At 40.4% G+C, this 24,920-nt stretch overlaps 1 protein-coding gene across 2 annotated transcripts in view; it reads left to right on the top strand.

Annotated features, from left to right (window-relative positions):
* Positions 1 to 11,829: 11,829 nt before the first annotated feature.
* Positions 11,830 to 24,920, top strand: part of sestd1 (SEC14 and spectrin domains 1) — a 47,049-nt gene continuing 33,958 nt past the window's right edge. The window contains exons 1-5 of one of the 2 annotated variants that reach the window (XM_053626266.1): positions 11,830 to 11,954; positions 15,778 to 15,840; positions 16,735 to 16,818; positions 19,687 to 19,795; positions 22,282 to 22,372. In XM_053626266.1, coding sequence (XP_053482241.1) covers positions 16,764 to 16,818; positions 19,687 to 19,795; positions 22,282 to 22,372 — 255 coding nt within the window. In that variant the 5' untranslated portion in view covers positions 11,830 to 11,954; positions 15,778 to 15,840; positions 16,735 to 16,763. The remainder of the gene's footprint in view (positions 11,955 to 15,777; positions 15,841 to 16,734; positions 16,819 to 19,686; positions 19,796 to 22,281; positions 22,373 to 24,920) is intronic. The other variant, XM_053626267.1, reaches the window with a different exon arrangement.

Genomic DNA, 24,920 nt, shown 5'->3' with positions numbered 1-24,920 from the left:
AATGACATCATAATTAGAAATGTTTCCAAGTGTAAATGAAAAACCTTTTACACGTTCACCACAACTTATTGTGAAGGAATCCTTCAGCCAAACACTGCTAATGATGCTAATGTGTGCACGTGATCTCATTTGCATAATGCTAACAAGCCCCTCACATTAGCTTTTTTTGTTCGTTACTAGCAATAGGGGACAGATTAATTGACTTCCAGAAAGTCAGTGCAAATCATTTGGTAAGCAAATGATGCTGCCTGATGAATGTGCTCATGTAAAATTAATATTAGCATACAGACTAGCGCTCAGTGACTGAGCATTATAGGGCAAGGATGAATCTAGTCGTATATGTTAGAGGCTGTGTGTTAGGGGTGTGTGCACTGCGAACACGGACAATGAAGAAGTACGTAAACACACAAAGATTTCAGTCTATAAAGGAGCACTTTTTTTTGCCAATAGTGGGTAAACTGAAAGAAAATGCTGGTGTAACTATGTCTATAGGTTTAAACATTTTGAACTGCTGTGGAGGGATTGCCTGATTTGGGTGTTTTACATAAATATACATAGAGTAAGTAGTGTGTTTTTGATATCTTGAGTCACTGGAAGCATGTAATCTCTCAGCGGTATTGCTAAAGGGAAAAATATTGAACGCATTAAGCCAGGCGTCTTCAGTTTTATCCACAAAGGGATATTTGACTCCTATCTGGCTGGTATGAAAGCCTGCAGCCACACCGGCCCTTTGTAGATAAGACTGAAGACCTCTGCGTTAAACAATTGGAAAGTATGCAACAAATCAAATTTCTAAAAATGACTTTGGCACGCCTATCTGTTGGAGATGTACGGTCCCCTCCAAAACTATTGGAACGGCAAGGCCGATTCCTTTGTTTGTGTTGTACACCAAAGACTTCTGGGTTTGAGATGAAAAGATGGATGAGAGACGAGAGTGTAGGATTTCAGCGTTTATTTCCTGGTATTTACATCTAGATGTGTTAAACGACATAGAACATACAACCTTTTGTATCAGACCACCCCATTTTTAGCTGAGCAAAAGTATAGGAACAGACTTGAGACTTAAAGTAAATAACAATTAATATTTGGTTGCCTAGCCCTTGCTTGCAATAACTGCATCAAGCCTCTGACTCAATGGCATCACCAAAATGTTGGTTTGTTCTTTTAACCCTAACCCTTTTCCAGGCGTTTACCACAGCCTCTTTCAGTTGTTCGTTTCTGGGAGTTTCTCCCTTCAGTCTCCTCTTCGGGAGGTGAAATGCACTCGGCGCCTAACCAGGTGATTTTCACTTGATGGAAATAACCTTGCTTGTAGTTGACACCTCAGAGGTTTCCAGAGTTTCCTTGAGTAGAAATGTCGTCTTCAACAGGGTTTTTCAATAGTGTCTAGCTGCCCACATTTAAACACAAGCACTCGCCTTTAAGCCCGAACATACCATGAGTACTAAACTGTAAAATGTTATGTGATCAAATATAAAAGCAACAGACAAATTAATAATAAGAGACTAACTAATAGAATGGTTATATGAATGAAAAGATGCCGCTTTCTCCACAGCTCTGCCTTTTAGTTACGGCATTATAGCTAGACCTGCTTATGTACACTCGGTTATCACCCCATCTACACTCCGATTGTGCTTCCCCCAAACAAACCAAACTCTTCCTCCTGTATGAGCTCACAGATGCCCACGATTTGGCTAGTCTTGCAGTGATTGACAGAGGACACAGAGAACGCCTCTCCCACCCACAGAACATAGGCAGTTTTGCTCTCTTGGCTCCCCTGGCATGAATGGCTGTGGCATTGTCAGGATACAAACTTGCAATCTCTAAGTGATATGGTGAACATGTTTTATTGCGGCACATGGGAGCCACCCTTTTAAAGCACTTGACGATACGAGCATACTTAATAATCATTTCTCATTCCGTGTCAAGCTCTATTTTCACTCCTGTTCCCTGATGTGCCTGTTGCTGACACATTTCTACTTCTGTAGCTCCTCTCACACTCTGGATCTGCCTGATCCATTCTGATACGTCTTCTGAATAATCTCACCTGAATACTCTCGAGACTTGGACCTCCAAAGTCCTGCCATGAACATATTCCTCGATTATGCGTTCTAAATCTAAATCCGTCTTATGCTCATTTAAGCTTCTTTTTCATAATATGTCGTATGAATACCAAACGTCCTGTAATACATTCACTATTGTTTGCTTGATTGTCTACTGTTCTGTAATGATCAGAATCCTTTCCAAATCCCACTATTTCACCCAGAAGAGGGTGTGTTTTCTTTTAAATCTGGTTGCTCTCGCACTTTTTTTTGGCTCACTACTGACTCCTCTGGATTGCCATGAAGGATCAAGGTCTAAAAATAAATTCCATTTTGAATTCTCATTGTGTCTATTTCTATTGCTATTATTAAAAAAAAAAAACAAAAAAAAGGTAATAACAACACAGTATTATAATTATAATTATTATTATTATTATTATTATTATTATTATTATGAATAACACATATTAATGTTCCCATTATGGCCACATGTAATTGATAATCTTATCAGGTGCCACAAGTATACTTCTCAAACTGATTCACGGTTCCCATAGTAACAAGCACCGTGTGCCTTTGTTTAGGTTTGGTTTCCACACCAATGTTCAATAGTGGGCCTGGGTTACTGTGTGTGTGGAATTTCGCATGTTGTTACCATCTATATACAGTATCTCACAAAAGTGAGTACACCCCTCACATTTTTGTAAATATTTGATTATATGTTTTTATGTGACAACACTGAAGAAATGACACTTTCCTACAATGTAAAGTAGTGAGTGTACAGCTTGTGTAACAGTGTAAATTTGCTGTCCCCTCAAAATAACTCAACACACAGCCATTAATGTCTAAACCGCTGGCAACAAAAGTGAGTACACCCCTAAGTGAAAATGTCCAAATCGGGCCCAATTAGCCATTTTCCCTCCCCGGTGTCATGTGACTTGTTAGTGTTACAAGGTCTCGGGTGTGAATGGGGAGCAGGTGTGTTAAATTTGGTGTCATCGCTCTCACACTCCCTCATACTGGTCACTGAAAGTTCAACATGGCACCTCATGGCAAAGAACTCTCTGAGGATCTGAAAAAAAGAATTGTTGCTCTACATAAAGATGGCCTAGGCTGTAAGAAGATTGCCAAAACCCTGACACTGAGCTGCAGCACGGTGGCCAAGACCATACAAGGTTTAACAGGACAGGTTCCACTCAGAACAGGCCTCGCCATGGTCGACCAAAGAAGTCGAGTGCACGTGCTCAGCGTCATCTCCAGAGGTTGTCTTTGGGAAATAGACGTATGAGTGCTTCCAGCATTGCTGCAGAGGTTGAAGGGGTGGGGGGTCAGCTTGTCAGTGCTCAGACCATACGCCGCACACTGCATCAAATTGGTCTGCATGGCTGTCGTCCCAGAAGGAAGCCTCTTCTAAAGATGATGCACAAGAAAGCCCGCAAACAGTTTGCTGAAGACAAGCAGACTAAGGTCATGGATTACTGGAACCATGTCCTGTGGTCTGATGAGACCAAGATAAACTTATTTGGTTCAGATGGTGTCAAGCATGTGTGGCAGCAACCAGGTGAGGAGTACAGACACAAGTGTGTCTTGCCTATAGTCAAGCATGGTAGTGGGAGTGTCATGGTCTGGGGCTGCATGAGTGCTGCTGGCACTGGGGAGCTACAGTTCATTGAGGGAACCATGAATGCCAACATGTACTGTGACATACTGAAGCAGAGCATGATCCCCTCCCTTCGGAGACTGGGCCGCAGGGCAGTATTCCAGCATGATAACGACCCCAAACACACCTCCAAGACGACCACTGCCTTGCTAAAGAAGCTGAGGTTGAAGGTGATGGACTGGCCAAGCATGTCTCCAGACCTAAACCTTATTGAGCATCTGTGGGGCATCCTCAAACAGAAGGTGGAGGAGCACAAGGTCTCTAACATCCACCAGCTCCGTGATGTCATCATGGAGGAATGGAAGAGGACTCCAGCGGCAACCTGTGAATCTCTGGTGAACTCCATGCCCAAGAGGGTTAAGGCACTGCTGGAAAATAATGTTGGCCACACAAAATATTGACACTTTGGGCCCAATTTGGACATTTTCACTTAGGGGTGTACTCACTTTTGTTGCCAGCGGTTTAGACATTAATGGCTGTGTGTTGAGTTATTTTGAGGGGACAGCAAATTTACACTGTTACACAAGCTGTCCACTCACTACTTTACATTGTAGCAAAGTGTCATTTCTTCAGTGTTGTCACATGAAAAGATATCATCAAATATTTACAAAAATGTGACGGGTTTACTCACTTTTGTGAGATACTGTGTGTATGTATGTGTATATATATATATATATATATATATATATATATATATATATATATATATATATATATATATATACATACACAATATATAAATATGACCTAAAACTTCATCAGATTTTCACACAAGTCATAAAGGTAGATCAAGAGAACCTAATTAAATAAATAAGAAAAAATATTATACTTGGTCATTTATTTATTGAGGAAAATGGGACAATATTGCATGTCTGTGAGTAGCAAAACTATGTGAACCTTTGTTTTCAGTATGTGGTGTGACCTCCTTGTGCAGCACGAACTGCAACTAAACGTTTGCGGTAATTGTTGATCAGTCCTGCACATCGGCTTGGAGGAATTTTATCCCGTTCCTCAGTACAGAACAGCTTCAACTCTGGGATGTTGGTGGGTTTCTTCACATGAACTGCTTGCTTCAGGTTCTTCCACAACATTTCTATTGGATTAAGGTCAGGACTTTGACTTGGCCATTCCAAAACATTAACTTTATTCTTCTTTAACTATTTTTGGTAGAATACTTGGGGTCGACTATTACCCACTTTCTCTTCAGATTTAGTTCATGGACTAACATTTTCCTTTAGAATTCGCTAAATATAATTCAGAATTCATTGTTCCATCAATGCAAAACAGCAAAACAGGCCGAAACATGATACTACCACCAGCATGTTTTACAGATGGGATAAGGTTCTTATGCTGGAATGCAGTGTTTTTCTTTCTCCAAACACAATGCTTCTCCTGTAAACCAAAAATTCTATTTTGGTCTCATCTGTCCACAGAACATTTTCCATTAGCCTTCTGGCTTGTCTACATGATCTTTAGCAAACTGCAGATGTGCAGCAATGTTCTTTTTGAAGAGCAGTGACTTTCTCCTTGCAACTCTCCTTGCAACTCTGCTCTCCTTGAAAACACCAGACTCTAATTTCACCTTTAAAGGAGACCTATTTTGAGCCCTTTTACAAGATATAATATAATTCTCAGGTGTCTCCAGAATGTGTCTGTGAAGTTTCAGTTCAAAATACCCCACGGATCATTTATTATACCATGCTGTAAATGCTCCTTTTTGGGTGGAATCAAAAACACGCTGTTTTCGTGTGTGTCTCTGTATATGCAAATGAGCTGCTGCTCCCCACCCCCTTTCCAGAAGACAGCTGTGCCTTTACAGCTCGTGCTTCAAATACTACGGCGACAACAAATCAACATACCAAGAACACCCCACAAGACCCACCCCACATCTGCTTCCAACACATCAACTTTGAGAACTGACTGTTCACTTGCTGCCTAATATATCCCACCCCTTCACAGGTGCCATTGTAACAAGATATCATTCACGCCTAATTCAGCCAAGGTTGAACAGCCGATGTTATCCACCACGCCTACATCGATCAAAAAGTGCAGGGTATTTGTTGGTACCTTGAATAGCGAAGGCTACAGCAGGGGGAAGAGCTTTCTCTATACAAAGCCCCACAGTTATGGAACAGCCTCATAAATCAGGGAAAACAATATGACTGACATCGTAAATACTGGTGTTCAGCCCTATATGTATGAACCAGAGTCGGACACTCATGAAGGAGAAACTCCGGCAGAAGTAACAACTGTGAGAATGAACCAGGACGTTTCTGAATGGTTACTCTGTGAATACAGTCAGAGACAATGGTAACTTTAGCCACATTAGCCATGGAATCTGCTAACAAGCTCATTCACAAAGCAGTTTGGTGTAAAATGATTCGCACAAAATGTACACAGTTTTCAAAAAATCACCTTGACGTATTGTGCATAATAATGGAACGGTTATGAATTATACAGACAGTAAAGCATTTTCGGGTTAAAAATAAAAAAGGAGGACATAGCTCTGGTCTCAGTGAATACAATCAGGCACAATGGTGACTTTAGCAGCATTAACTTTAGCTAATAGGGCAGAGTCCGTCAGCACTCGTTGGCGGGGCCTGTTCCGATGTGACATCACGTTGGAGAGAAAACGTAAACGACTCATTTTGACACACTGTTTATGATTTATGGGGAATATAAAAAAAAGGAGTGGGTGGATTTTTTACCATTGTAGCGTAGTTGTGTACACACTGCTGACACACATGTATGTTCAAACACCATGTAAAAGTGAATTTTGCATAATAGGTGCCCTTTAAATTAACTGCTAATCCTAGAGGTTCACATACTTTTGCTACTCACATATATGTAATATTGGATCATCAAGTATAATATTTTGTCTCATTTGTTTAATTGGGCTCTCCACTGTCTACTTTTAAGATTTGTTTGAAAAGGTCATATGTATGCAGCTATATAGAAACTTTTTAAAGGGTTCACAAACTTTCAAGCACCACTGTGTGTGTATATATACATATATAATATATATAAAATAAAGACTCTGATCAGAAGATGAATCAATCAATCAATCAGTGACGTGTTATCTATGTCTTGAATCATGCGAGTTATTCTGCACAACAAATCGCTCTAGACAATTTCTTCCACCATTCTTGTTCATCTTCTACAAAGTTTCAACAGCAGAAATTGAGAAATGGAGAACCAGAACAGAGATTATGGGAGTAAATCCAGACCTGGCAGGTAACTGGAGCGAAGATTAGCTCCATTGTTCTGCTTTGTTGAGGGGAGTTTTCCATTTTCCAAGCTTGTTCCTAGCTTTAGAACAGGTGTCTGTTCTTCTTACATCTATCTCATGCCTATTTCTGACTGTAAGTGAAGCTCATGAAAGTCATGCAGCACTTGGTCTCTCAGTTACTCTATAACACTTTAACATCACTTTACCTATACTGGATTCAGCTTCTCTCGCAAAGTCACTCAGGATAACAGTGCTGAGTAAACGATAATATAAATGTAAGACAAGCGATGCTCCTGCAGGACTCGAGGTTCCTGAATATAGTTGGAGCTGAAATGAAGCGTGGTAACAAGAGGATGTGGTACAGTAAGTAGAGTTGGCTGTTCTCACTGCACTCATCATGGAGTGTTTGTATTAGAATACAATGAGTGCAAAGGGGTTGTCAGAGCTATCAAACTGATGCTGCGTCACTCCCATGAGGTATTACAAGTAATAATTCTCTGGATTAAATTCTCTCCCACTTGTAAGCCGATTGGGATGAAAAGAAGAAATGAAATTTATACTTAAACGTGCTCCAATAAAACAGGCTCATATGGTGTTTGATGAGGATCAGTAGCAAAGGAAAGACTTACAAAGCAATATTCATTTTCTCATTCGGTCAGGGTTGCAGTGGATCCAGAGTCTGATTTTAAAATGTTAAAAAAAAAACAACAACCATTCAACTGTTAAGCATGTAAAGGTTAAAAGGCTACAGGTTTATAATATGTAAAGATTAAACGGTTAAAAATGTTGAAACATGTTTAAAAGTTAATGCGTTAAAGCATTAAAATGCTAAAATTCTGCTATGCTAACCCAGCTGCATGTTATCACTTACATTACACTGGAGAGTCCTTCCATAAATGTTAAATAAATGTCTTCTTACGGAAAATTCCGGTTTCACTATATAAACATTTACATATTTTTACATTTATACAATTTGCTTATGTGGGGCATACTCGTCATACACCAATCAGTCATAACATTAAAACCACCTGCCTAATATTGTGTAGGTCCTCCTTGTGCCACCAAATCAACCGTTGAGGCATGGACTCTACAAGACCTCCGAAGGTGTGCTGTGGTATCTGGCACCAAGACATTAGCAGAAAGACCTGTAAGTTGCGAGGTGGGGCCTCCATGGATCAGACTTGTTTGTCCAGCACGTCCCACAGATGGAATTGGGATCTGGAGAATTTGGAGGCCAGGTCAACACCTTGAACTCTTTGTCATGTTCCTCAAACCATTCCTCAACAATTTTTACAGTGAGGCAGGGCGTATTATCCTGCTGAAAGATACCATTGTCATTATCAAAGTAACATCCACATGATTCCCCAGCAGAACATTCCCCAGAGCATCACACTGCCTCTGCCAACTTGCCTTCTTCCCATAGTGCATCCTGGTCCCATCTCCAGGTGAACACCGGACATGCACATGGCTGTCCACATGACGTAAAAGAAAACATGATTCATCAGACCAGCCCACCTGCTTCCATTGCTCCATGGTCCAGCTGTGATGCTCACATGCCCATTGTAGGCACCACTTTTGGTAGGTACTAACCACTGCACCAAGAACACCCCACAAGACCTACACCACATCTGCTTCCAACACGTCAACTTTGAGAACTGACTGTTCACTTGCTACCTAATATATCCTACCCCTTCACAGGTGCCATTGTAACGAGATAATCAATGTCATTCACGCCTACTTCAGCCAGTGTTGAACAGCCGATGTCATCCACCATGCCTACATCGATCAAAAAGTGCAGGGTATTTGTTGGTACCTTGAAAGGTAAAGGCTACAGCAGGGGGAAGAGCTTTCTCTTATAAAGCCCCACAGTTATGGAACAGCCTTCCAATTAGTGTTTGGGACTCAGACAGTCTCAGTGTATAAGTCCAGGCTGAAAACATATTTGCTTAGTCAAGCTTTTTGTGAATAGTTTTCTTAGTTTCTTAGTTTTTTCTTAGGTAAAGTAGCAGATCTAGAGGGCTCACAGGCATTTTGTGTGGTACAGTGAGATGTGTTGATTTGTATTGCGATCATAAATTGTCGGTTAAAGGCTTGCATTATCCGAGTTGAAAAGTCCATTAACTCCACGAATCCATTAACTCAAAAGGCCAACATTTCATTAGTGTCGGCTCTTATCTGGGATCAGCCGGAGAACATCATGGCCAATTTAAATTAAGAGCATTTCATTAGTATTCATTGTATTTGTGCAAATGGAGAGAAATACTATTATTCAAATCTTTTAATTCTCACAGGATTAGTGCAGATTGGTAATAAATACGTTATAGATTTAAATTGGAGGTCGTGCATACATTACTGACTGAAGGGGGGTCATTATTTCTCAATTAGGAAACATTTCAGAGGCTCAGTGTTCAAACACCAACCTGTGTTTGTGACTGTGTTAACCACCTGGAGTAAAAAGAGCCACAATAAGAGCTAAACTGTCAGGGCATCTGTGAATGTAGATTAAACTAGACTAAACTAGATGACAGCCCTAAACAGCAAGTTATAAATAATGTGATCAGAAACCATTCTCATCAGTTAACAAATGCTGAAGTGTAAAATACTGTAGGTTGTGGCTTTCTGTATACCCAGAAATACATGATATACACCTAATGTCAACAGGTTGTTTGAGAGTCTTGGGGCGGTCACCTTTTATTGTTGTAAAGTGAGATAGGGGCAAAAAAGACGATTAAAATACCTGCTAGTTAAGCAGGTGTTAGTGTGAAGCGAAAATGTCCCAAAAGGCGGCACGTGACTGAGATCCATGCAGAGTAAATGACAGCAAGCAGAGTGAGATATCACCTCTCAGGAAAAGAGAGAGAGAAAAAAAAACATTAGAGAAAAAGAGTAAATATATATATATATATATTTTTTTAAAGGCTGTGCAACATAACTGCATAACAAGCGTAACTGTAACTGAACGCTTCCGATAACTGGAGATCAGTCTTTCACTTACTTCTAGGACTAGGATTTACTCCTACGCTTTGGATCGTTGTCTTGCTGCATAATCCAGTTGCGCTTGAGTTTCAGTTTACAGACTGAAGACTGGACATTCTCCTTTACGATTTTCTGGTAGAGAGCAGAATTCACGTTTCCCTTAATTATTAAAGTTGCCCAGATACTGAAGCAGCAAAACATCCCCACACCATCACACTTCCTCCACCATGCTTGTCCGTAGGTATGATGTTTTTTTTTGTGGAATTCTGTGTTTGGTTTACGGGAGATGTAAGAGGACCCCTGTCTTCTAAACGGTTCCACTTTCGACTCATCAGTCCACAGAACATTCTCCCAAAAGGTTTAAGGATCATCAAGGTGTGTTTTGGCAAAATTCAGATGAGTCTTAATGTTCTTCTGGGTTAGCAGTGGTTTTCACCTTGTCACTCTTCCATGGAGGCCATTTTTGCCCAGTGTCTTTCTGATAGTGGAGTCATGAACGGTGACCTTTATTGATGCAAGAGATCCCTGTAGTTGCTCTGATGTTATCCTTGGCTCTTTTGTGACTTCCTGGATGGGTCACTGCTGTGCTCTTGGAGGAATTTTGGAAGGTTCACTACTGTGCAGAGTTTATCAGTTTCCTAACCCTAGCTTTGTAACCCTTCCCAGACTGATGTATTTCAATCACCTTCTTCCTCATCATTTTTTAAATTTCTTTCAATTTTGGCATAGTGTGTTACTGGATAAGACCTTTAAACCAACTTCATGCTGTTGAAAAAGTTCTATTTAAGTGTTGATTTGATTGAACAGGGTTTGCAGTAATCAGACCTGGTTGCGTCTAGTCCAGCTGAACCCCATTATGAATGCAGTTTCATAGATTTTTGGAATTAGTAACTACGGGGGCAAATACATTTTCACACAGGCCCAGTTGGTATTGGATAACTTTTGTTGCTTCAATAAACAACTATAACTTAAAAACTGTATTTTGTGTTTACTCAGGTTGCCTTTGTTTTATCTTTTATTTTGTTTTAATTTCTGAAATAATTTAGTATTAGATGTACACAAAAACAGAAGAAATCAGGATGGGGGAAACTACTTTTCCACAGCACTGTACACCGTACACACAAATCTCAATAACTGTCTTTCCCCCCTTTAATGATTATTAAGGGTTACATTTTTTTTATTAAAGAATTATTATTAACATTAATTTAAATTAAATGTATTATTTCAATTATATTTATTATTATTAAAAATAACATTGTGTTACTTTTCATGACTTTTTAAAACTTTTCAGCTGAAAGATTCTATAAAATACTATAAAGAATGAGCACAGTAGAAAAAAATGTGGAGAAAATATATTTAGAAAGGGAGCTGATCTTTATACAGACATATACAGTAAACAATGCAAACAAGGTGTGCAAGAGTCTAATCTATCTAATCCGAAGGTTCCACAAGGTAATAATAATTTTAATAATAATAATAATAATAATAATAATAAAAAATGTTCAAAAAAGTAAAAAAAAAAGAATTTACGTAGTAGGTTTTATAACAATATTTATAGTTTTCATTATACATTAATTATATTATGCCCAATAATAATAATAATAATAATAATAATAATAATAATAATAACAATAATAATAATAAAATGTATTATTATTTTTCATATGTACTTTTCTGTTCATAGTGCACTAGGAATGAGAACAAATGTAAAATAAATATCAAAACCTTACCTCGATGATATAATAAAAACCATAAACTCTTTGACATCAAATAAACTATTTGTTAACTATAAATTTTATTTATTTTCTTTAAATGACGCACCATCAAGTGAACATGCAGGCCGGGTCAGACTAAAGCTTAACTCCGCCCATCATCTATAACAAATTCCATTGGTCGACGTGTTTTATGGGCGTGACTTTGGTTGATACGACCCGCCCCTCTTCCACAAAACACAGCGGCTAAGCTTTTTAGCAGCTCTGTGTTCATTTAATAATAAACAGTGCTGTGGTTATAACTGCGTATGATATCAGCGCGTGAAGCAGAGAGCAAGGTAATGTGTGACCGAGAGCGTCATTTAAAATGCGAATTTGTCCGTGATGACCGGAGCGTTACAATGCGTCTTTTTAGTTATATATTTATTTATTTTAAAAGCTAAAGGAGGGTCAGCAGCCGTTAGTACTGGAATCATTTAACCCATTTTAATGGGTGCTAAGCTAACACAGCTAAGGGCTAGTTCGTTGAGATTCTCTCGGATGGTGATGATAAATACTGAATGCTAACAAATGTAGCATTTGACTGTATTAATCCTGTTGTATTCAACTATGCAGGTTTTGTCCACACACACACACACACACACACGCGCGCGCGCGCACACGCATGCGGACTGGGGGGGGGGGGGGGATCACAATTATAACTAAAACTCAGGGAAAACGCCGTTTGACCATTATTATTATTATTATTATTATTATTATTATTATTAAATGTTGAAATCGCGTGCACACATCCCAAACAGTTTAACGGTCGTTCCAGGCTTCGTGCACAATCTGAACTGTGATAATAGTAGTGTATGGGAGAAGTACCCGGATGTAGCCGTGGCGTACTTGTTAAAACGCGAGTGTATAGGAGTCAAGGTGGTGGTTTATAACCGGGCCGCATACTAATATACTAGTACACTAAACAGTATGTACAAATAGTACGCAATCTATTTCATGCACTGTAATGAGCTTCTTATGTAAATGACCGTTCAGTACTTCTGAGTGCTGTGTAGGCCAGGCAGATGGATTGGTTTTGCTAAAATAATTTTTCAAAATATATTATTTAATTCAGAAATATTTATTAGTTATTAAAAAAGTGTAAAAAAAATGGAAGAAATACATACATATATATTGTTTTTGCTGCTGCTGATGATGAGTTTTTCAGACTCAGATTAACTGAAATATGACCCAGAGCTTAAAAAAAAAAAACTTAGTAAAATATAATTTGTAAGTAGTTTATGTAGTGTTATTATCCGTAAATATTCCTCTTTGAGTTGGTGAGAGTTGAATTACTGATGGTGGTGATGGTGTTTTTGTTGTTGTTGTTAAATCTGAGGTCACGTTTTCCTCAGTTGCATAGTCCAAATCGGTGAGAAAATACATTTGTTTTCTGTTTAGTTTGTTTTGGTTGTGCCTTATGTCAAATTAAAGGAAAACTCCACTCTGAAACATTAAATATGTTTAATAAGTTTTTTTTTGTGGATATTGAGTTTTCTTAACCCCAAGCCTTGACCACACTACGTTTTTTTTTTTTTAAAAAAAAAAAGGTTCTAGATTTATTTTATACGATTGCTGTAACATTTGACAACAAAAACCCCAAAAGGAATATTCCTTGCACTGGCTTGCCAGTCTGTTGGGAAGTGTCGCGTTGTTTTTGGAAAATAATCCACGTTGTAGGTTTGGAAGAGTTCAAATCGGCGTCCACTAGATGCCACGTCAAAGCCAAACCATTACTCTCCAACTGTAACACGTTAAATCTTGAACCTTTCCGCCGTCATCTTGATTGTTGTCAGTGACTACGTTTACATGGACAGCAGTAATCTAATTATTGACCTTATTCTAAGTAAGACAATATCCTGATTAAGGTGTTTACATGAGTTGCTTTTAGAATATTCCTTTCATGTACCCGTTTTACGTGTTATAGCATATAGATCGATTAACGTCACACGTCATTACGTCAGCGCGCCACGCCGTCCGACGTTCCCTCCGGGATTTCACGTATCGACATACAGTTGGTCTTCATTATGGTACCGTTTACAGTTTTGGGTGTTTTTACTTTTAATTTTACGAAAGCTTCAAGTGTGGTTAATTATTTGTCATGCTATACGTGCAAATAGACGACTGCTTGAAGTTGTGGGCTGCGTCCCAAACCACGTACTTACCGTCTAAATAGCAGCTGAGATACATGTATTTCACCTGCTATATATTGTAGTAGGTAAGTAATAGTGTGATTAAGGTGAGTACATGTCTGTAACGCACGTCGATAATGCGACTAAAACAGGAATACTCCACACGTCTTAATTCCATTTGTGTTTACTTCGAGTATGACTTTAGTCGGAATAAGGTCATCAGATATTGCTGTTTACATGCTAGTTTCTTAATCAGAGTATCATCTCAATCGGGTTAATATCGGATTATCGTCGTCCATGTAAACGTACCGATGGTCGTGTCTCGTATCGGAAACTCTGATTGATTCATTGATTGTTCAGCTGGTTTGAAGGTGATGAGAGGTGTTGAAAATCCGAACACTATTGAAAACGTGTACCGTATTCATTTAAACGCGGCTTGCCTAAATGTGTCTCCCAGTAACGTCTTAAAATATTAGCGCACGTGATCTGTTTTTGATATTTCTGATGGATACGGAGAGGAGATTGTAAGTTTCTTTGTGGGGGGGGGGTGGGGGGGAGTGACCACTTGTTTTGGGAGCCCCTGGCGAACAGACAACACAAAATAACAGCAAAACAATGCGTAAAAGTTTTAGCTACAGATGTTAAAATGTGCTACTGGTCCGTTGTTTTCAGTAGCCCTTTCTCCTGATAGCTTAAACCTGATTACGATTTCGTGATGCCTACAAACTGAAATAACAGATCGTTAACACCGAGGCATTCTGACGCAAGGAAGGGTTGAAACAAAACTTCTCCACTGCGATCTGATTTGATCCGAGGTAGCTAACGATTAAAATCGTTATAAAGAATGAGCCTAGTAGCGTTCACGTGCTGTTTTATGGCTGCTGTGTGAACCGTGGAAACGTAAACAGACATGAATGAGGTTCCACGATTCCCCTGGTTGATTGATCGGTTAATAAATAAGTAGGTTACTCATTCTGATGTTTAAAAATTGTCAATACTCTGCTAGTGAGTTTAGTCTTAATTTGTCAGTCATTGCTGTATTTGCACTGCTCCTGTGAGACGCTGACGTCGTTATACTCGAGCAGTTACAACGGAGTTCAAGCGGAGGGGGAAAAAAACGTCATCTCAAAACATAAGTCATGTTTTGAGATGTTCAGGACTTAAAGTCCCAGAATGCAATGCAGTTTTCAGCGTGGTCGATTCAGCTAGTTGGCGATCTACGCGAAGACCGGCGTGACTGCGTCGAAATCGACACGTCGGTCCGATTCAGATACGATGCTTGCCGTACGTGGCGAATCGACCGCAAGACGTCTGCGCGTCTTCTTAAAGGGAAAATGCAAAAGAAAGGGATGCGCCGTAAGAACACCGCTGAGCAGATGTAATTTCAGTGTTGGATCTTGGTACATGTTGTCCCTGACGTTGTAGCGTGTGTGTGTGTGTGTGTGTGTGTGTGTGTGGTGCTAGGACAGAATTTGCGGATCAGCAGTTAAGAGACTAAAAGCTCAGCGTTTTTCAGTATTACTTTCTGGCCGCTGGAGATTTTTGTTTAACCCCGAGGTGTTTAAAATCCCAGTGACGCTGCTGTACCTGATCCACTCCTACCCACAGTCACGAGGAGAAGAAGAAGAAGAAGAAGAAGAAGAAGAAGAAGAAGAAGAATGTTTTCTGCTCAGTGATGCTCCCATGGAGTTCCCATTCCATCGATTCTGTTTATAACCACTGCTTAATGAGCTGTTTTAATCTTCCATCGTTTGCCGGCGGATTTCAGAGAGTTGCAAAAGCTTTGACAGTTTTATGAATCCTGACTCTATTCTCTAAATTAATTATTCCCCCTCCCCCCCTCCCCCTCCCTCCAGTGTTCTTGTGCTTCGCCTGCTCGCATCCACTCCTCCAGTGTTGCATGAATTTTTCCCAAAGTGGTGTAGTCCAGCTGGGAAAACCCGTTTCTTTTGTTCTTCTCACCCGTGTTCCGCTTTCCTCTCTGCTACAGGACATGGGCTGTGAAGGAAACGCATGAGGGAATGATCTGAACTGTTCCCGGCCACTTACTGAGGTGAGACACAGACAGTTAAGCCAATCACGTTTTATATTAAATCAGTGGATCGATATCGTGAGATACAGACGTGGAGTCGGTTTGGTCCGTGATGTCTTTCAGCTGCGCGAGCAAAGCAAAGCGCTTCGTCCCACGACTCTTCAGATTTAAACGCACTTTGCTTGCACAGCTGATGAAGGACTTCCACCTGAAGTCTTGATACTTTATGCACCGCAGTGCAGTGTCAGCCCCCCCCCGCCCCCCCGACTGACCGTCTACGTTCAGTACGAAGTTGTTGATTCCTCTAAATCCCGTATAATAGCGTCGCAGTTCGTAGGCGAGTCGGACCCGACGTTGAATTTTTCGGCTGAACGGAATTACTCGGTTTTCACCGTGGCTGTTTTTATTAAGATCACCTTCAGTCAGTGTTTTTACACCACTATTAGTGTTGGAAAGCATCGTTCAGCGTTTCAGTGCACACCGACGTCTTTCCAATTTTCCAAACCCATAAATGTTTATTTTATTGAGTTTCTGTGTGCCAGTAACACGTTTAAACATTTCCACTGCACAGCGTATCGGATACTTTGGCACCAGGAAAGATAAACAGTGCTGTTTCCACTGGCTGTACAGTTCAGGCCCAAAGGAACCAGCTGTGTGATTTATTTATTTATTTAGTTAGTTAGTTTGGGTACCTGATCACGATGTAGTGGTACGTGAGGATGTGGCCAGCGGTACAGGTCTGACCTCGGGATGGGCGATACAGACTTAAAACTCTCTCTGCAGTAACGATATACATGACGATATGACACTAGTAACGTTCAACACTATCTTTTTGGCAACAAGACAGATTTAGATATGCTCCACTTGTGCTTCTGGATATCAACGTGAAGATTTTGTGACTTCTGTCTCTTGCAGCTGTCCGATTCGAGGAGAGGCGTTCCGGTATGGAGGCCTCCGCCATTTTGCCCGTGCTGAAGAAGAAATTGGCGTTTTTGTCAGGTAATGAATGAAGACCTATAATACACATAACACTTTTAAAAATGTGTGTATATATATATGTATATAAAACAGCACTATTGACTTCTCGATTCTGATTGGTCGAAAGGTGCTGATTTAAAATTTTTCTGGCTGTAGTTCATATCACCGGTTTATATTAACGTGCTCGTTTCTATAGTAACAGCATTCACAGGGACTTGTGCGGAGGACACGTAATCTAAGACTGCTAATAAAAGGGTTACACACACAGTTGTAATTTAACAATGTAATATAATTGTTGATTCCTCGAGGTGTTTGTTTATCTTTTATGGAAGGAGTCTCCGGTGTCAGTGCTTCGTAGCAGGCCGAGGTAAAGCTGTGACTTTAGGTTTTCTGAAACAGGAAAGTCTTCAGGACGGAGGGAGGAGTTCACTGTACGCTTTCTGCTTCGTTAGTAACGTGACTAAGATTAACTCGATTAAGAGCGCGAAGAAAGAGAGGACGGCGGAGGAACGTCTGTTTATAGCCGCTATAACGCAATAAAGAATTAACAGGGACTTACTTGCGTCATGGACGTTAACTGTAGCTCTACTTGGGTAAAAAGTCTGCGGTACAATTTACCGTGCTTGTGGTTACCTTCAGCTTTAGTGAGCGCTCCTCGGTTTAACCCACTTCTTCTTCTTCTTCTTCTTCTTCTTCTTCATTAAAGCTTTATTTACTTCTTTTTTGTCGTAGAAGTCATTCACGACGAAGGTATCTGATTCAACTGAAAACGAGGTTCTAAAACGTGACTCGGATCTAATTATCGTTCCACGCGGTCCTGGTTACCCAGGCGCACTCGGAGGAAGGGGACAATCGCGTGACGTTCGCTTCATCCGATTCGTATCGCGTCTCTTTTTGGCCGAACAGTTCGTTTCATCGAAAGTTGCACTACTGGAATGTTTATCCAGAAGAGCAGAGTGATCTCTTGTAGAGGTTTGATTAATAACCGTGAACGTTCCTGTTAGAAGAACAGCTGACGTGCATCTTAGTAGATCCGCGTTCACGGCACTCGTGTTCTCTGGGAGTGTTTTTTTTTAAAAAAAATTTTTTTTCTTGAACGTTGCGTTTTTGGTTTCAGTCGTGCTCTTTTTCCATCTCTGAAATCCCGGGTTTTTCCAGCCATCGATTCTCTCCCACAGAGTGACATCTGGAAACAACTTTTGTCTTGTCTTTGCTTAGGAATCTAATGGAGTATAAGCTGATTGATTATGGGGTGCTGTAATTTGAATGACGGTTTAAACCACTAATGACATGTGCTTGTCGGTTTTAAAGTCACGCCTGTGCGCTTCTGTGATTTTCTCAGGATCAAGTGATGTTGAAAGGTTGTTTAACATGCCTTTAAAAGTATTTTTTTAATGTTTATACATGTATATAATATATTATACACACACACTACCAGTTAAAATTTTAGACATACTCATTCTTTATTTTATTTATTTTTTTCTGTACATTTTAGAATAATAATACAGTCATCACAACTCTGGAGTAACACAAATGGAGCTATGGGAATTATGTTGTGATAAAAAAAAAAAATCCAAAATAATTTAGCATTTTCAAGTAGACCCCCTTTTCACCTAGAATTTACAGAAATGTATTCTTGGTGTTTTCTCACCTGATTACTTGAGGAATTTCCCTGAGATGCTTTTTAAACAGTATTAAAGGAGTTCACACCTACGCCGGACTCTTATCGGCTGCTTTTCGGAATATTCTGTAAGAGTCGTCTGTAAAAAAAAAAAAAAAAATAGAATAAAAAAAAATATATATATTGTGTGTGTGTATTTTTTGTAAATAAAATGTTCGTTTTCTAATGAAAGAAACGAATACGTCGGCACGGTTATATTTTTGTCTACGACACCGATTTCAAACGTTTAATCACACACCTTCAGATCGAAAGGTTTTTAAGATCATGAACATTTTAGTCGAGTGTCCACAAACTTTTGACCGCTAGAGTGTGTGTATACGGGTAAAGTTTGTGCGGTGGTCTCCTCGTTTCATTTCCAGTGGCGCTCTGAGTACAGTGGAGGGGGGGAGGTGTGAACATTACAGTTTGTGTGTGTGTGTGTGTTATGGAAGAAATAAAAAGACTTATGGACATGCTGTTATAGGAAAACAATCAACGACGTGATGCAGATTTACTGGTACAACCCTGAATTTCGCTGTTTTCCGTTAATCGCACATCACTGTGTTCTATTCCTCTTACACCACAGCAGTTTACAAACAAGAATGGCATGGCATACTTTTTACCCATTTATAGTTACTTTTAATGAAGCGGTACTTCCCCAAAACAAGTTCCCTCACCAGCCTTTCATTCCCCCCCCCCGTCTGTCTCTCTCTGGAAGTTAATAAGATGGAAAAAATAGTAACCTTCCTGTGGTGGAAAAACCTAAAGAAACCGCTTTAAATAGCGCTGACGCTGACGACTCCTTCCACTAATAATGAACAACTCCTTACCGACAGCTTCACCACACCAATAATTAGCCATTTTTCTTTTGTCGAGTAAAAACATGTTTGTTTAATTATAGTTTTAAAATGTAATAAATTAGTCTTCGATTACGCAGGGCGTCCACCATACGAGTCCGTGTGCACGAGCCGTTACTACGGATACGATGACGTATTAGAACGAGCGCGTTAGCGTAGCGGGTGTTATCGAAAACGAATCTGCACCTTCTGACCAATCAGAATTAGGCAAGTCATTCTTTCGTGTTTGGCGACGAGCGATGGAGTCTTGCACGTCTGCTTTATCGATCTCCTTTCGTAAAAATGTTTGTCCTTACGCCATCGCCATCCTGGTCCTTAATTGGTCATCGGTTGTCTGTCTTTTGTTTATTATAATTTTTTTGTCCACTTCAGGAGGTAAAGACCGGCGCAGCGGCCTGATCCTGACCATCCCACTATGCACGGAGCAGACGAGCATGGAGGAGCTCAGCTCCACTCTGGACTACTTGCTCGGCATCCCCAGGTCAGCACGCGCCATTCTCTTTTCCACAGCAATACTGGGCTATATGCTGATCTATCAAGAAGTTAGCTGAAATGTTATCCATGTAGTATTAATAATAATAATAATAATATTATTATTATTATTATGATGGATTGGGCAATAAAAGACAGTGATGTTTCAAATACTTTCAAATATTGTAATTATAGAAGGTCCTTATGGTGTAGCCGTAGTCCTGTCCTTGGTTAAATGGTGCTAAGAGGTGACCGAGCCTGCAGCAACCGAATGTGTGTGTGTATATGTATAAATATAATCTCACATCTCGTAGAAACTTTGAACGTTTATACTATATTACTCTCTTGATTCTAACATACAACTCGTGTGTAAGCTGAATAAAGCTAGCTAAGCTAACCAGTGTATCACTTGTTACTGTACATCATATTATTATTAGTATTATTATTATTTCCTCATTTGTAACAGCTCCTGCTTCATTCCCCGGGCATCATCGAAGGCAGATCATCTGTTTGTTTGATTTCTTATTAGTACGCAGCAATATAGCTGCTAGTAACGCGAGTCAAACACCCCATCCCCCCCCCCCCATCTTATTTTTTTGTCGGATTCACACCCCCGTCGAGATAATGAAGCAGTTGTTTATTGCAGTTAATACCACTGTGCAGTTGAATGCTTGCATTAGATTGCTCAAAAGATGTCTGTGTATTTTCGTTTAACAGCACAAGTAGTTCTAACATGATATAACATCTATGATTTTATATATACACACACATACACACACACCTATCAGCTATGACGTGAACGTTTATGGTAATGTGGTCATTCTGATGCATTGCTTCCATATAATACTCATACATGCGGATTTGTATGGTGGACATGTGACCTCATTTACGGCTGATGATAAACTGATTTAGAAACATTTAACGAAGTAATCCTTAGAATTGTTGATTTTGTGAGGGTTGTAAGTCTTATGCTTTTGTTGTTTTTTTGGGGGTAAAGTGTGTGTGTGTGTGGGGGGGTGGTGAAGGAATAACTGTTTATAGCTGCTATAATATAGGTGAGGACAGGAACTAACTTGTCTGTCGATTGTTCCACAACATTAAATCTAAAAATTAAACCGTTAAAATGTGGAGTAAAACGCAAAACAGAATAAAACCCTTGCAGACATGTTTTGCAATGGGGAGTAGCTGTGACTTAGAAATTAATATGCTGAAAATCCCATGTCAGAACCTGTTTATTATTATTTATTTTTACCTCTGCCAGCTACAAAGCGCAGACACTGGAGACTCCTTCCTTAAACGTTACAGAAAGCTACACTGTATCAGCGATCACTGATTGTGTGTTTCTTTGTTTTTTAAAAAAACCCCACTGCTTCTTCAAACCATTTATTATTCATTAGTCTTGGATTACATTATGTGGAGTTTCCGCTGTACCAGTCCCTGCGAATGAGCTGGTTACTATAGAAACCTATAGCATTTTGAAGTGGGGGGAAAAAACAAAATCACTCCTTGTGCAAACACAGGGTTAAAATCTGAGCAAGTTAAGGACACGGGGAAGATTTTGCACTTGGTGTAATTACTTTGCTCTTGGCTGTATGGAAGTCCTTTTTCAAATCCTTTAATTTGACCCTCTTGAGTTTGCTATTCGTTTATTAAACGTGTCGCAAGTCGTGTTCCCACACTCGCTCCTCTCGGATTGCTCTCCGCTGATATTCTATAAGCGGTTTTAATGAGTCTGGCGCCTGATCACGAACCCTCCAGACTGATCCAGAGTGCCGTTTAAATGCCAGCTGAGCCGTGCTGCGGTCTGACGCGCCACTCCGTTTCAGATTTGGCTTGTTTTTTTTTTTTTGGACTATTTGAGTCACTCTGAGAGCAGAGTGTGCTGAATATCACCTTACTGGTAAACAAATGAGTGTGTAGGACAGAAACGTAGCATGGTAGGTTCTAGCTTGTGTCACTGAGTCGAGCTTTTTGGATTTGCCAGTCTCTCTGTTCATTTATTCTCTCTTTAACTATTTCTTTATTGATTAAAGCCCCCTCTGCATCAGCGCCTCTCTCTCTGTTTAGTCCGCTCTGTTCATATTTCCCATTTGTCTGGCTTCTATAATGGCTGGGTGACGTGATGATGATGTACACCGATCAGCCGTAACATTAAAACCACGTGCCTAATATCGTGTAGGTGCTCCTAGCGTCGCCAAAACGGCTCTGACCCCATCGAGGCATGGACTCCACATGACCTCTAAAGGTGTGCTGTGGTATCTGGCACCAAGACGTCTGTCTTTTCCCTTTCCTTTCCTTTCTTTTTTGTTTTGTTTGTTTCCTTTTATTAACGTCTCTATGCTTCATTCTCTCTATCTGACTCTCACTATCCATCTCCTATCTTTCAATTTGTACATGTCTCATTCTCTCATTCTTTTATCCATGTAATCTGATATCCATTTCCGTCTGTCTCAATCTCCGTATCGTGTGTGTGTGTGTGTGTGTGTGTGCTCACAGTGAGAAGTGTAAAGCACGTGGTTTCACGGTCATCGTGGACGGACGGAGATCTCAGTGGAACGTGGTGAAGACGGTCGTTCTGATGCTGCAGGTAGGAAGTGACGAGCATGCTTGTGCTCTCACACACACGCGCGCACACACACACCGTACAACGTCCACACGGCGACACGCTCGCACTATAACATCAGAGGAAGCTTGTTTCCAAAGTTATCAGCTAATATATATTTCTTTTGCCGATTTGTGTCGCAGGCTGAATTGAAATTTCCTTTACGTTTGTCTGCGACGAAATCCATGAAGAAAAGTGCTCATATTAGGGTTTTTCAAATATTACCTTTCGTGTAGTGTGTGTGTGTGTGTGTGTGTGTGTGTGTGTGTGTGTGTGTGTGTGTGTGTGTGTGTGTGTGTGTTTTGGAGCTGCTTGTGAATGTCATTCACCGGCTGCTCGCTGACGGATGGAGCTGAAACTCGTTATGGTAGTGGGCCAATCACAACAGACTGGGACATCTGACCAATCAGAGCAGAGTATGCTCTCTGAAAGAAGGAGTTTAGAACGAATCCTTTAGAACGGATCATTTAACGAGTCGTTTGTGGAAAAAAGGTAACGCTGCAGTTTAAATTATGAGCAAATGAAAGTGTTTTTTGACCTCGGATGCTCGTAAATCTATAGTATGAGACCTTTAAAAAAAAACAAAAACTTAGGCACGTTTCAAATCCATAATAGGTGAGCTTTAAATCTGTTAGTTAATTTATGTGCTGTAGAGCCAAATAATGTGAACATGTCTCTTATTTTCTATATATCGCTGTGGGTTATACCTATCATCACATCATCAGCAGGTTTAAAATGAAGCACAGCTTTGAACGGGTTCACGGATTAGTTGGAACATGAAGTACACTTTGTTCCATGACTGGGTTTTTTTTTTGGTTCTACAAGCATAGAGAAGTATTTTAATAAAACCCCGTGTGATCTGACCCACTTCATTCGGGCCGCTGCCTCATGACCGTGTCGCTTCTGTATGAAAATTTATTGCTCAAAATTTCCCTTGCTGATACTCTCTGGGAATTTTGTTAACATGCAGTGTGTGTGTGTGTGTGGTTGGGGGGCCGGGGGGGGGACTCTAACCGGGCACGGATTGATCCGATCTGGGTCGTGTTACGAAGAGATCATCTTTCTCCCACATGAAATGCAAACAAGTTTAACTCGCTAGTCACAAGGTGAGGATTTCAGCCGGCTCTGAGCATTTTATGTTCAGTATTTACACGCTGTACTCGCTTTAACTCTTAGTATAGAACATAATGCCATGATGACCAGCCATGTTTCAGGGTCATGTTTCGTTTTGGGCAGGGATGCTTTTTCTGATGCGAACTCACACAGTGTTTGTCTGTTTTTTGTTTTGTTTTTTCACTTATATAGTGCTTTTTGTTTTAACCTTAGCGGTTTCAAAGCGCTATACACCGTGTCTCATTCACCCATTCACTCACACACCAATGGTAGCAGAGCTGCCATGCAAGGCGCTAACTTGCCATCCGGAGCAACTTGGGGTTCAGTGTCTTGCCCAAGGACACTTTGGCATGTGGGGTCACGTGGGCCGGGAATCGAACCGCCAACACTACGATTAGTGGACAACCCGCTCTACTACCTGAGCCACAGCCACCTTACAGTTAGCCTGTATGAACCTGAATATGAACACATTCATTTCTGAGGTAACGGCAGCCTATAAAAGGAGGAAGAGTTAACGTGTGGCAATGCTCTGCGACGTCTGAGCTGCGTTACCGGAAGATTTGGTGCCTGCCGTGCTTCAGGCTGATTTTTACATGCGTACACAAGTTGGTCACCGTGTATATTTAATCAGGTTCTCTTGATCCACCTTTACGACTTGTGTGAAAATCTGATGTTCTAGGTCTGATATTTATCCAGAAATCTTGAAGATTTCTAAAAGGTTCACAAACTTTCAAGCGCCACTGTGTGTGTGTGTGTGTGTGTGTGTGTGTGTGTGTGTGTATATACGTGTTTCTGAGGACGTCGACAAGCGACATATCCTTCGGTTGCCACATCAAGTCTGGGATGTTGGTGGGTTTCCTCACATGAACTGCTTGCTTCAGGTTCTTCCACAACATTTCTATTGGATTAAGGTCAGGCCTTTGACTTGGCCATTCCAGAATATGAACTTTATTCTTCTTTAACCGTTCTGTGATAGAACGACTCATGTGCTTAGGTTCCTTGTCTTGCCTCATGACCCAGTTCCTCTAGAGATTCAGTTCATGGATGGGTATCCTGTCGTTTTCCTGTAGAATTCACCGGTATAATGGTGAATCCATTGCTGCGACCAAACCGCGACACTACTACCACCACCATGTTTCACAGACGGGAAAGCGTTCTTATGCTGCAGTCAAGTGTTTTCCTTTACACTATCACTCGTCTTGCTAGTGGCAGTACGTGCTGTCTTCCTTTACGCCTGTTATTTAAAATGTAGTCAAACGCTCTCCACTTAAGACTCCAATTAAAAGAGCTGTTAATGGAAGGTTTAATTTTGGTTAAACCAAGATGTGATTATAAACCGAAAAGCCTCACAGTGTGAACTATTCCAGGGAAAGGGAAGGATCAAGTCTTCCCGTAGAGACGCGTTTCTCTTCTCCCGTTT

This window comes from Ictalurus furcatus, chromosome 6 (assembly GCF_023375685.1).
Source record: "Ictalurus furcatus strain D&B chromosome 6, Billie_1.0, whole genome shotgun sequence".
Classification (NCBI taxonomy): domain Eukaryota; kingdom Metazoa; phylum Chordata; class Actinopteri; order Siluriformes; family Ictaluridae; genus Ictalurus; species Ictalurus furcatus.
Note: the sequence above shows the minus strand (reverse complement) of the source record. Positions and strands in the feature narration are given on the sequence as shown.